General features: G+C 24.0%; 1 protein-coding gene across 1 annotated transcript; it reads right to left on the reverse strand.

Moving 5' to 3' along the window:
* Positions 1-836: 836 nt before the first annotated feature.
* Positions 837-8,669, reverse strand: PK4 (eukaryotic translation initiation factor 2-alpha kinase, putative; the record flags this gene model as incomplete). Its single annotated transcript, XM_029006009.1, has 1 exon — positions 837-8,669. One exon carries the CDS (start codon positions 8,667-8,669, stop codon positions 837-839), a length of 7,833 nt encoding a protein of 2,610 aa, XP_028862542.1.
* Between the last annotated feature and the right edge of the window lie 4,684 nt (positions 8,670-13,353).

The raw sequence follows: 13,353 nt of genomic DNA on the forward strand, positions 1-13,353 counted from the left end.
AATATGTATCATTAGGACAGTACATATTTGTGGTTGATTATTTACAAGCACGAAGTACTATAAAAGAACGCTTATATAGAATAAGGGAAAATTACAATAGTGTATTCTTATTTATAAATATGAATGTACTTAAGGGATAAGCAAAAATACATAAAATGAAGGAAGCATCTATGCTTTATCTCACTATTTCACGTAAAAGAAGTTTAATACTCACATACATACATAAACACATGTACTATATAGTCTGTGCTGTACACAAATATGCACACATATCCAAAAAATGTTCTTGAACTCACTTAAATTTATAATTAATTTTCTTTTTCCAAAAATACAATTAAAAAATTAAGCATATATTGCATTTGTTTTGCATTTTATAGTCTAACTTATTTTGTGTTAAATAAAAAAACATATAAACACTAATTAAGAAGAAGGGGGGGGGGAATAAATATAATAATATTATGATAATGAAAAAATTACGTAAGTTTATATAAGGTAGTAATAAAAATTAAAATAAATGAAATAAAAACAAACATGAGCTGACATTTTTGATGTGTTTATGAAAATAAAGGTTCAAATTGTAAATTACAAATTAAACAAGTGTACATATATATATATATATATATTCGTACACATAAACACATATATACGGTAAATTATAACAAGGTATCACAACATTTATATAATTAAATTAAAAAGGTTAAATTGGGTTATTGTAAAATAAAGTAAAATGGGAAAAAAAAAAAAAACATACAAATGTATATATTTACATGAGTATATATCTATATATATAATAACACTTAAAAAGGAAAAAAATAAAAACAAAAGGCTGCGACAGCTTAATGGGAATTTTCCAAGTTTATGCAACTTACTGAAGACTCCTTTTTTGTATTATTCGCACTAATTTCATTGTTATCATTTTTATTAAAACAGTTGTCACGTATATTAATACTATCCAGATTATTACTACCTATATTATTACTAACCACATTATTACTACGTATATTAATGCTATCCACATCATTACTACCTACATTATTATTACTACCTATATTATTACTAACCACATTATTACTACGTATATTAATGCTATCCACATCATTACTACCTACATTATTATTACTACCTATATTATTACTAACCACATTATTACTACGTATATTAATGCTATCCACATCATTACTACCTACATCATTATTACTACCTATTTTGTTCGCGTCAACACCATTGCTGTACACCTTATTGATACGTGAACTATTCTGGTCAATGGTCTCATTATGAAGGTTGGAATTTTTTCCATTTGATTCAACTAAATACGGTCCATCATCGTTATTAATATCATTAAAACTAAAAGCAAAATCGGTTAGATGAGGATCCAGTAGTACTTTTATTTTACTATATAAATCTGCAGCTGATGGTCTGTCAGCAGGTTTAGGTTTAGACATTTGTAGCATTAAAATGTACCACGGGTTTAAATGAATTTTAACATAATCAGGAACAGTATAATAATTTCGAAAGTCATTTAATCTTTTATATCTCTCCATTATAGTATTAAAACGTGGACACAGCAACTCTAGTAGTATTAAAGCTGCACTATATATGTCTGCTTTTTCATCACATAATGCTCCTCCCTCTGGTGCTGTATATCCTGGTGTTCCTATTATTTGACCTTTTAATGATATTTGACTAGTTATAGTATTGTGGTTAATTTCTGTATATATATTGTCTTTAAAAGAATCTAAATTATTTAAATCTTTTTCTCTTTTCTTTTCTTCAATAAATCGAACTAATCCTAAATCTCCTATTTTTAAAGTGTACGTGTCTGGGTCTACGAAGATATTTTCCGGTTTTAAATCTCTATGTATAAAGCATGTAGAATGAATATCTTTTAAACCTTTAATAAGCTGTTTAAATAAATCAAACTCTAATGGATGGTTCATATTTTTATCACAGTATGTAAAATGTAAAGGTTTATCACTTCTATTTGATCTATCTAGCCATTTACGAAGTGTATATCCTTTACACAATTCCATTTGTAGTAACAAAACTATTGAAAATTCTGGACCAACATTTTTTTTCTTGTAACTTTTTATTATTTTATCAGCGTTTTCCTTTAGAACTAGTTCTTCTTCATCAACTTTCTTTTTCTCTTTATTGTTGTTATTACATTCTTTTTTTTCCACATTATGTTGTGCTGGTTCATTTGTGGTAGTAGAATCACCTTTGTTACTAATATTTTTTATTTTTTTATCAACAGTTTCAACTCCATTAATTATCTTATCCTTGTTATTTATATAAGTGAAATCATCTTTGTTACAGTTTTTAACTTCATATTCTTTCACAAAATTAGTCTTACTAGATGATATACCATTAACATTACCACTAGGCACATTCGTTTCCATTAAATAATTTTTGCATTGTTGGGAATCATTTACTTTAGTGTCATAAGTAACATGTTTAGAATCCTTTATATGATTCAAATTACTTTTTATCGCACTTTGAATTAACAATTCGTCTTCATTTTGAGTTGTGTCTGCGTTGATTGGAGGTCCTTTACTATAATTGCTGCTATTCGTATTAACATTATTACTTGACTGCATTTCCCCCGAAGCTGTTATTTGTGGACGTGTATTATGAGCACTCGGTTCATCATTGTCGGCAAAAACAATTAGATCTCTATCTTGTTCACTCAGATATCCATAATCAAAGGGATCAAACTCTTGAAAACTTGAACTAAAATAAGCAGTATTAATTTTCTCACGAGCAGATGGATATTTATGGTTTTTACCTTTTAATTCACCATTCTGTTTTTCTTCATAGATTATTTTTTTTTTTTTTTTTTTTTTTTTTTTCCTTTTATTTTTAATGTTTTCATTTGCATATACATTGTCTGAAAAGTTTTTATCACTTAAAAATAATTTTTTCTTCCCATTATTAATATTATTGTTATACGTATCATTATCATAAACGTTGTAATCGTTTCTTTTATAACTTAATCCATCGTTGTCACTATAAAATTTAAATCGACGTGAATTCTTTTTTTTAATGATCTTCTTATAATTTTTTAAATCAACTCTTTTGTTCTCCCAAGACGATAATTTTTCAGAGCAAACACAATCATATTTTTTATTTTTGTTACTAAATTTCTTAAAAGAATCTTTATTCCTTTTAACTAAATTTTGTACTTCCTTCGGTAATATATGCATGGGTAGAAATTGTGGTTCCTCACACCACCAAGTGTAATAACGCACAACATGTTTACTATATATATCTCTATTTGCTGCAATTTCACGGAAATATCTTCTTGAACTTACACTATCTAATGAACTAACTTTTAAATAAATAAATTTTACAGCATAAGTAGGAGATCCTGGTTCAAGTCTATGTGACACCTTATACACTGATCCAAATCCACCTTGTCCTATCAAAGAGATATTTTCAAAAGTTCTCATAAATCTTCCATTTTCTAAAAAATCAGCTAATGGAGCATCATAAGGAATATGAGATGTCTGAATACTGGATAAGTTCCTTGCAGTTGAACTTTTAGTATTCATTTTTTCAGTACCATTATTTCCTATACTTTCCGTCTTACTTTTCATCTGAGTATTTTGTTTATGTGTACTAATGTGGTCACTTTCTGTATGTTTTGAATATTTGATCTTATTTTTCTTCTCATCGTTTGTTTTATTTTCTTCATAAATATACTTCTTTAATCCATTTTTTTTTAAAAAATTGTTTTTATATTCATTATCACTACTCATACCTTGATTCTTTTTACCCGAATTACTTAAAACATTATTATTTTCAATGTTGTGGGTACTATTGTTTGCACTACTGTTTTCATTACTGCTGACACTGCTACTATTATGGTTAGACTTATCATTACCAGCAGCAGTTTTATTGATTTTCATAAGATGATCTACCAATGAATTTTTTTTCATAAATTTTTTATTAAAATTAGTCAGAAAGTTTATGAAGTCTTTTTTGTCAAAAGCTTTTTCATCTATATGTTTTTGTTTCACACGATTGTGTTTCTTGTTGTCCTTTTCATTATCGGTATAATTTTTTTTATTATATTTATTTCCTAACTTGTAGTTACTTCTTATTCTCCTTTTTAAAATAAACGGTTGTTTATATGTTACATCCTGTGATGCAGCTCTCCTTCTATAAGTATAAAACGTATCCTTTTCATTAATATAAGATTTAATAGTTTCAATGTGTTTGTTTCTATATGAATTATTCATATTAGACATATTAGGTAAACTATATTTAGATCTATCCCCCCAGTAATGTAATGGATGTAAATTATATTTAACATCATGAATATCAAAATATTTATTACCACTACTACTATCTGAGTCTCTTGCATGTCTAGCTAATATATCCACTAATGTTGGTTGTTCATCTTTGCCGAACTTTGTCACAATCTCTTTTTTAATATCAATACCTAATTCATTATCTGACATTATCATATGATTCTTTTCTCTTATAATATTTTTTAGTTTTAAGTTATCCTCATGCAGTAAGTTGTAGCTCATTTTTACTATATCATCATCGTATTTATATACACTGTCGCGCTCATTTTCATCATAATCTTTTAATTTTTTCCTCTTCATAATTATTTTATTATTGTTTTTTTTCTTCTTGAACATTCTGTATATAAATACAAAAGGAACAACGAATATCAGCATCACTGCATAGAACATACTCCAATACCATCCTTTCTTATACTTTAGGGGGGATATCTCCTTAAATTCCTGACTCCTCGAGCCATTGAATATTTTTTTTCTCCTTTTAACTAAGAAATTGCCATTTTCTGATAACATATGTCCATAATTAAAATTGTTAAAATCTTTGTTGTTAAAAGCAAAAGCATTTTGAATAACCCTATATAAATTTGACAACAAAAAGCAGTCCTCTTGACTAGTATAATTATTGAATATCTTATCCCATATATTTAACACAGAACAATAATCAAAGCATATTTCATTTTCTTCAAAATACAAATCAATAAATTCTTTTACATATTCGCATATGTGGATAGGACCATTACCCGTGTTACTATTAATATTATTTATACTTTCATCATTATAATAAGAATAACTCAAATGTTTTTGCCTGTCTAATCCTGGTAAATAAAACAAGAATTGTTGTTTCGTCTTATGATACTCACGTATTAAGTATTTCATCTTGTATATATAATTTATAGGTATCTTTTTATTTTTATCATAAATAAAAATTATATTGGATAAAAGATATCTTATATCCTTCTCGATAGATGTTATATTTACAGATATATTATTTAGTCGGTGTAATATTTTTTTGCCATAATGTATATTCTCATCAAAATCATATGAAACCTTTTTTTCATCATTATATTTGGTATAATCATTAGATGAAAAAGGTAAAAACAATGTATTCTCTTTGTTAAAATTAAGAGAGCCATATGTAAATTTTTTTAGATTATTATATTCTGGAAACATCTTTCCATTCTGTTTCATAATCAAATCTAACGTAAAAATATTTGAAGCAGATTTAAACTTCAAAGCAAAAACAGAAGATATTGCCTCTGAGAAAATAAAAATTTTGGACTTGACATTAGTATTTGCTTTATTCATTTTATTTTGCAATTCATTTTCCAAATCGTTTTCATAATTTGTTTCTATAATACCTATCCCTTCATCATTTACACTATTTATATTTTTAGAAATACTATAAGCTTTGTTCATTTTATCTACTTCTAACGGTCTTAATATCAGCTTATTACCCATAATTTCAATTAATGTATTAATAAATGATATATCTTCTTTATGACTATCAGTTATAAAAATGGATCCAACATCAACCCAAGTTGTTATCCATTTTTTTTTCAATGTCTTTTCATCAACTGCTTCAATAATCCATTTAACAATACTAATTTGCAATTGTCTCTTTTCTGTTTTCTTTCTCCTCTTTTTTTTTTTTTTTTTCTTCTTCTTTTTCATTACTTCTAAAATGGTATTATAAGAATGCATTTTTAGAAAATTCCTTTTATTTATTCTCATAAACGATTTTCTAATTGGGAATTTTCTCCCTTCCCTTAAGACATTTCGCACATTCTTTAATTTTATTTTCCACTTGTCTTTGGTGTCATCGACATTATTATGATTACTATTGATTTTGCTATTAGTGTTACCTTTACTATTACTATTGCTACTGTTATGGGAGTCGTTATCACCAATGTTTTTATCATTAGTAACCTTTCCCCCTTTGAATGTATCCTTTGACGAATGTTTGTCCAATTTTTGTCCTGTGTGATATTCATTCACTGTATCATTTGAACTAAGTAATGTGTTATTTTCATCCCTTCTCAAAATCTGTTTATTATTGATTTTTTCACTATGAATGCCATAGATAATGTTACTCTTATTATGCTCTTTTTCTATTATATCGTTATATAGAGGATAAATTTCATATCGATTTTTATATTGATTTTCATTTCCATCTTCATATCCATCATAATCCTCTTCCTTAGGATCATCTAATTTATCTTTATGTCCATTTTCATCCTCACCAACAATTTTGTCATAACGTTCGCTTTCAACTTCTTTATCCCTAATTTCGCTTTTATAATTTGAACTTTGGATATTATTATCGTATTCGCTTAATTGTTCATTTTCTAAAGCATGCTCATTTTCGTTTGAAATATTTTTTATTATTTTTTCGTTCTTTCGATTTAATAAAGTTGCGTTTGCTCCTTTACTCAATATATAATCATATGTTTCATCGTATTCCTTTATGACGTTTCCTGTATCATAATCTATATTAATTATACTTGAATGTCTAGATCCCATGAATACTATATTTGGAAAAAGCGGAGATTTGAATGGAGAATTATTAACAACATCTTTAATATTTATATTTAAAGACATTGCCTCATTATCTTCATTCACATAATATAAATCTCCACTATAATTTGAAAGCAACTTTTTAGTTATATTCTTACCTTTTTTTAATTTTTCATTATAATTTTTCTTCTTAAAATCCTTAACACGGTCTTGAAGCAATTTTTTTTTACCATCTATAAGAGTATACTTATGAGCATTTATTTTGGATATATCAAAATATTTCCTATATTGTAGCCTTTTCATTGCCCTTAGTTTTAATGTTAATTCCTGATCTATGTCAACTTTGCTTTCTGTAAAATTATCCTTAAAAGTAAAGTTATCCCCACTTTCGTCTTTTATAGCTTTATAATGAGAACCTTCTTCTTTTTTGTTATCATCAAAATTTAAATAATCATGTATGCTCTTCACAATCTTATATTTCCAGTAATAAGTTCCATCTGTAGAAACCTTATATATATGTCCAGATGCATCCAAAACTATAAGATCATATATATATGTAGACTCATCATATTTGTATTGACCATAGAAATATTTATTTCTCGAATATTTCGTTAAATTCATTTCATTTTTATTCTTATTATCCGGATATGGAAATAAGATATTTTTATTCCCTAAATTGTTACCACTAGGAAAAACTTCTATATTCTTATTTAAACCTTTTCCCTTTAAGACTATTATATCATCCCCATTTAATATATTTTCACTATTATTCGTGATATTCAACTTATTACTAAAAATATTTTCTTCTTTTTTCTTACACACGGTAAAATTGTCTTTTTTTTCACTCTCCGATAAGTTGTTCATTTCGTTTCGGTCAAAAAAATCAGATCTCTCGTTACTATTATTTTGCTTCAAAGACTTTACAAAATCCTTCTTATTACCTATTTCATAATTTACATTATTATTCGTAAATAAATCACCATTTTTTTCTTCTTTTAGAAGTCTTTTGTAGATTTTATTATCCTTTGTATAGTCCAAACATTTATACGTTCGTAATCCCCAATGTGCAAATTTACTTTTTAATATTTCCAAGTTTTTTATTTCATTATCGCATTGGTACATATTAGCCCCTACATTATTGTAATTGAACAGATAATGTATATTGTTATAATTTTTATCATCATCAGAATAAACGTTATCCTCCCTATACAAAATGTTTTCTTGCCCACTGCAGTACGCATTTCCCCTATTAACATATTCATAAATATTATTATTATTATCAACATTATTACAATTACTTGAAGAACGTTTATAACATGTTTCATATATTCCCTTATTTCTTTTATCTCTGTATACTATATCATTTAACCTGTTATATGAATACGTAGAACAAATTTCATTATTATTATTATTATTATGTAAGCAATTATTATCTTCGACACGACTTTCATTACTTGAAGTAATATTACTACGGTTCATAAAATTTGTTTTATGATAATTCACATATTTATTTTTCATATTAATATAATTATCCACATTTGTTAATTTCTCTATACTTTCAATTTTCTCAAATATATTTTTTAAATTATTTAAAATCATTTCATTCATTTTTGTTTTAAATATATAATTTTCCACATTCTTGCCATTACATTTTTTGCTTATAGGATTCCTATTTTCAATAGCATATTCTTTAATATTTTTACTTATTTTGTTCCTCCTATTAACCGTACAACCGTCTTTTATATTTACATTTTTACAACTCCCACCTTGTGTCATTTCTATATCATAATATTCGTCATCCTCATTTATTTTCCTTTCTTTGACTAAAAAATTATAATAATTCATTATGATATTTCTGGAGTCATATTTATCATTACTGGTATAAATTATAACACTATAAAGTTTGAGGTCTCTTGATAAAATATTAAGTACATAATTATGTATATCCCTTATGGTATATGCTTCTCTTATATTTGAAAATAAAAATTTGCTTTGAAAAAAACATATAAAAAGTAAAAGACAAAAATATAAAATAATATATATTTTCGGATTTATTGAAAATCCATTTAAAATCTTTAAAAAAAAAAAAAAAAAAACTTTTACACATTCAAAATATTTATGTAATACTTTGTTCTCGTTTCTTTCTTCTTTATATATGATTGTCAAAATTTTAAAATATTCTTTATTAAAAAAATAGTTTCACTTTATTATAATTATAATTAACTTTAATAAGGTTTTAAAAAGATATATTTTCTTTCAATATTATACGTGCAACAAGTAAATACAATAAATAATTCTTAATTATAGTATTTAAAAGGAATATATATTTGTTATCTTTATTTATGCTAATGCATTTTTCTATAATGCACATATTAATAACTTTGCCTTTATGTACATGAGCATCAATAATAATCCTTTTTACAAAATGTAGAAAGAAAAGATTAATAACTGTCATATATGTATTTGAATTTTTTTTTATATTTTTCTAACAAATGTGTATATATATATATGTATGTATACGTATATGTACGCATATATACATACAATAAACCCCTTTTTTATTTCTTTGTTATGCTTCTCTACCCTTGAGTATTTTCTCAATATAAATAAGAGATATTTTTTATGCTCTAACTTCTTTCTTCTACGAGATATTCATAAATTTATGTAATATAAGGTATAAATTAACAAATTATACGTTGTATATTTAATAACAATTGTAAGTATATAAATAATAATATATATGGGTATTATAAAAAATGTAACTAATTATTGCATTCTATTTATTATTTTTATATATAATTATAATCAATATTATATTTCAAGTAACAATAACTACTTTTTCATATAAACGTTATATTTTACACTTGAAAATAAATCAAATTTTTCTAATCATTGTCTTTTACTAAATTAACGTTTCCATATTCAAAATTATCTTTTTAACTGGCAAATAATCTTTTTCTTTGCTAGGTTACTTTTATGAACTATTATGCTTCTCTTGTATATTATCATAAAAATTCGATATAATTCTTAGGCCAAATTTGGTAGTTCTGTGTATTTCAGAAAATAACAAAGTTCTTTTAAACAATATAAATATATAATTCTCTTCAAATAATAATTTTCTTAATCATATAATAAAAAATAATGTATTTATAGATCTTCCAAATATAATTTTTTATATTTCACATATATATTTTTTTTTTTTTTTTTCGCTATCATACTGAATTTATTTTGCTAAATGATAATTTAGCCCTCCGCTGTTTTTGGTAATCATCATCAGAATATTAATATTTTAAGAAAAATTTTGTATATTTCACCTTCTAACACAATGGAATTAATGGTAGAAACAACATTAATGTAATTATAATTATTTAAATTTTTTTTAAATCATTCGAAATGTTTGCAAAGCATATAATAAATCTCTATATTAATTAAGGCTCCTCTAAATTTTTTATAAAAGAGAACGAGGAATATTTCCAAAATAAATGAACAATATATATAATTTGAATTACATTTAAAAGGGAAAAAGGAAAATTTAAAAAGAAAAAAGAACAAAAAACACGCTGCTAACTTTTGAAAAAGAAAATGTGTTTTTTAAACAGAGTTTCATATATTTCAAAAATGTTAACAAATAATAAAATAAAATATTTAATCTGTTATATATATAATTATAAGTATGATCCAATTATCAATTTTTTTTATTGTTCTTGTAACCTTTTTAAATGTTCATAATTCTTCCTCAAATTCTTTTATATCTTTTGAAAATTTTTGTATACTTCTTACATGTACAAAAGTATATTCCTGTTACAAATGTAATGGATTAATCTTTTCAACAATTTTAACAATTTAATTTTTATCTTTTCAAACTCTCTTCGTGCATTAAGATACTTTTTATTGAGACAAAATGAACATTAAAAAAAAAAAATTGTTATATATATATATATAATTCACGTAAAAGGTTATTACTTATTCTTGCTTATTTCTAATCTGAAACATAAGCAAATAATGCATATAATTTAAAAAGAAGGAAATGAAAAGAAAAATAGTAAGTTAAAAGGAAATATTAGGAAAGTGTGGAAGTAATATGGGAAAAAAACAAATTCCTTTGCCCATATCAACACAAAATATATTATTTATATAAAATGCACAATACAATTATAATAACGTATAAATTCCTTTAGTATTTAGATTTTTACATATTTCACAAGAGAAAGTGTTCACAAGAGTACCATTCAAAATTACAAAAAATAAAACAAAATTAGTAAAGTTATTAGCATTAGCGCTACAATAAAAATATTTTTGAATTTACACTAAATGTAAATTCGATCATAGTAAAAATATTTATTTATTTATTTATTTTTTATTATAATTTTAAAATGATATTACTTAAACATTAAATCAAATAAAATTAGATTAATTTTCTTTTCTTTTTTTTAATTCATTAACTTGCCTAAAATAAATTAGATTCATTTATATATATATATATATATGTAAATTTTTCTTTGTTGTGCACATTCTTTTGAGTATTATATAATCCATTCTGTAGCACCTATACCATATTATTATACTTCAGCTTGCAATGAAACTTTAAATATGTGTTTTAAACCTTCCAAATTATTATCCTTTTATTGAGTTCATTATTTTAAAAATATATATATATAAATTAGAAAAATAATCTTTTAAAAGTATTTTTAATAAGTTTTTAATGACCTAAATAAATGAAAAAACTGATTCAGCATATTTCAAATAAGCCAAAGGTCTGTTAAAAAATATACATTAAATCTTTTTTTTTTTTTTTTTTATCTGTGTATTTCTGAAGAAGTTTATTAAGAACAAGAAATTTTAAAAATTTTATGTGAAATTGTAGTATCACTTTTATGGTATATACTTTCACCTTATTTTAATCGTTTTAATAAAATATCTTACTATCTTAAGATTTTATTAGAACAGAATTTATTACATTGAATTTTTTCCTTTTTTTGTTAAGGTATTCAAGGCAAAATGTAAAGTTATATTAAAATACATAATAAACTCTTTCATCTCTACTGAAATTGAATAAAGAAAAATTCTATAAATACAAATTTAAAATGAAAGAATATATCTATAAATTTTTATAACATTATTAGGTGCACACTGTTTTTATTGTTTCAGTTACCAGTAGAAGTAACAATTCTTAGATTTACCTTAAACTTTCTAAAATCTTTACATTCGTTAAGTATGTAAGTATACTCCCGTTTTTTGAAATTTATAACATTTACTTACACATAAGTTCATATATTTTCTTTTAAAATGACGCTATTAGGAGGAAAAAAATGCGATAAAGTCATTTTTCCCGTAATGAAGTATTATAAAACAGGAATTAATTAGTTATTGCTACTTTATATTGTACATCATCGCATCCTTTTTAAATTTATGGAGTTAATTTTTACATTTATGTAAATATCATTTGTAGTTATAAAAAACGTATTATATTGTTAATTTTGAATGTTTCGGACTAGTAAATATTCCAAAAAAAAAATCTAAGATGTAACACACTAATTGGCATGTTTATATTTTAGAACAATTTTTTTTTCATCTATTATTTTACGCAAAAATGATTTTCACATTTCTGTAACTTCCCAAAACCTTTTTATGCTTTGCAGTTAAACCATAATTTTTTTGTATATTTAAAAAAGGAATAAAAAATTTTATGTATAAAAATAAATTTTATCTACCTTATATTTTATTTTGGTATTTTTTCTTTCTTTGAGATAGGAATGTAAAAGAGAGTAAACATCAAATTTAAATACATAAACATTTATAGTTAGAAATTAAAGAATTTTTGTGAAAAGTTGCCAATACAAGCCATATTGCGAATAATGAAAACTTTTCAAAAAAATATTTTCAGTTATGATGATACATTCATATGCGAACTTCCCCATTTTTCAAAAAATTACATTTCTTATAAAACGGATGTATAGTTTAATTCAGTAAAAAGTATATTTCTTAGTAACAATAGGATCTAAATATACGTATGTAAATATTGTTTTTATTAATAATTTCTACCTTTTTTTATAAGCATATAAAAAATTCTTATAATAATTTTTGTACGTACATATAGGAATTAAAAAGAATTTTTTTAACAGTAAATTAATTTTTGGATTATATATTACTTATATATTTTTTCACACATTAATAAGTTATTTAGAAAACTTTAATATAACCCTTTCTAATCAGGTCATAAAAAATAGATGTTATTTTACTAAAAAGAGTCTATTATGTGAATGTAGAAACAATCGGCGTCTACAACTTGCTCAGGTAATAATTTTTTTTTTTTTTTTTGCTTAAGACACGAATACGTATATTTATGTAATTATAGAAAATAGCTAGGTCCTATACTTTTAAAAAATTAAACAATTTTACAAAAACCTCTACACAATAAAATGAGCTTGTTATTTTACATATAATAAAAATAAACGATGAAGATAAAATATCCCTTCTAATTACATTTGTAAATTGTATTTTACACTTAAATATTATTGTTAAAATATGA

This window comes from Plasmodium malariae (genome assembly GCF_900090045.1).
Source record: "Plasmodium malariae genome assembly, chromosome: 11".
NCBI classification, from domain to species: Eukaryota; Apicomplexa; class Aconoidasida; order Haemosporida; family Plasmodiidae; genus Plasmodium; species Plasmodium malariae.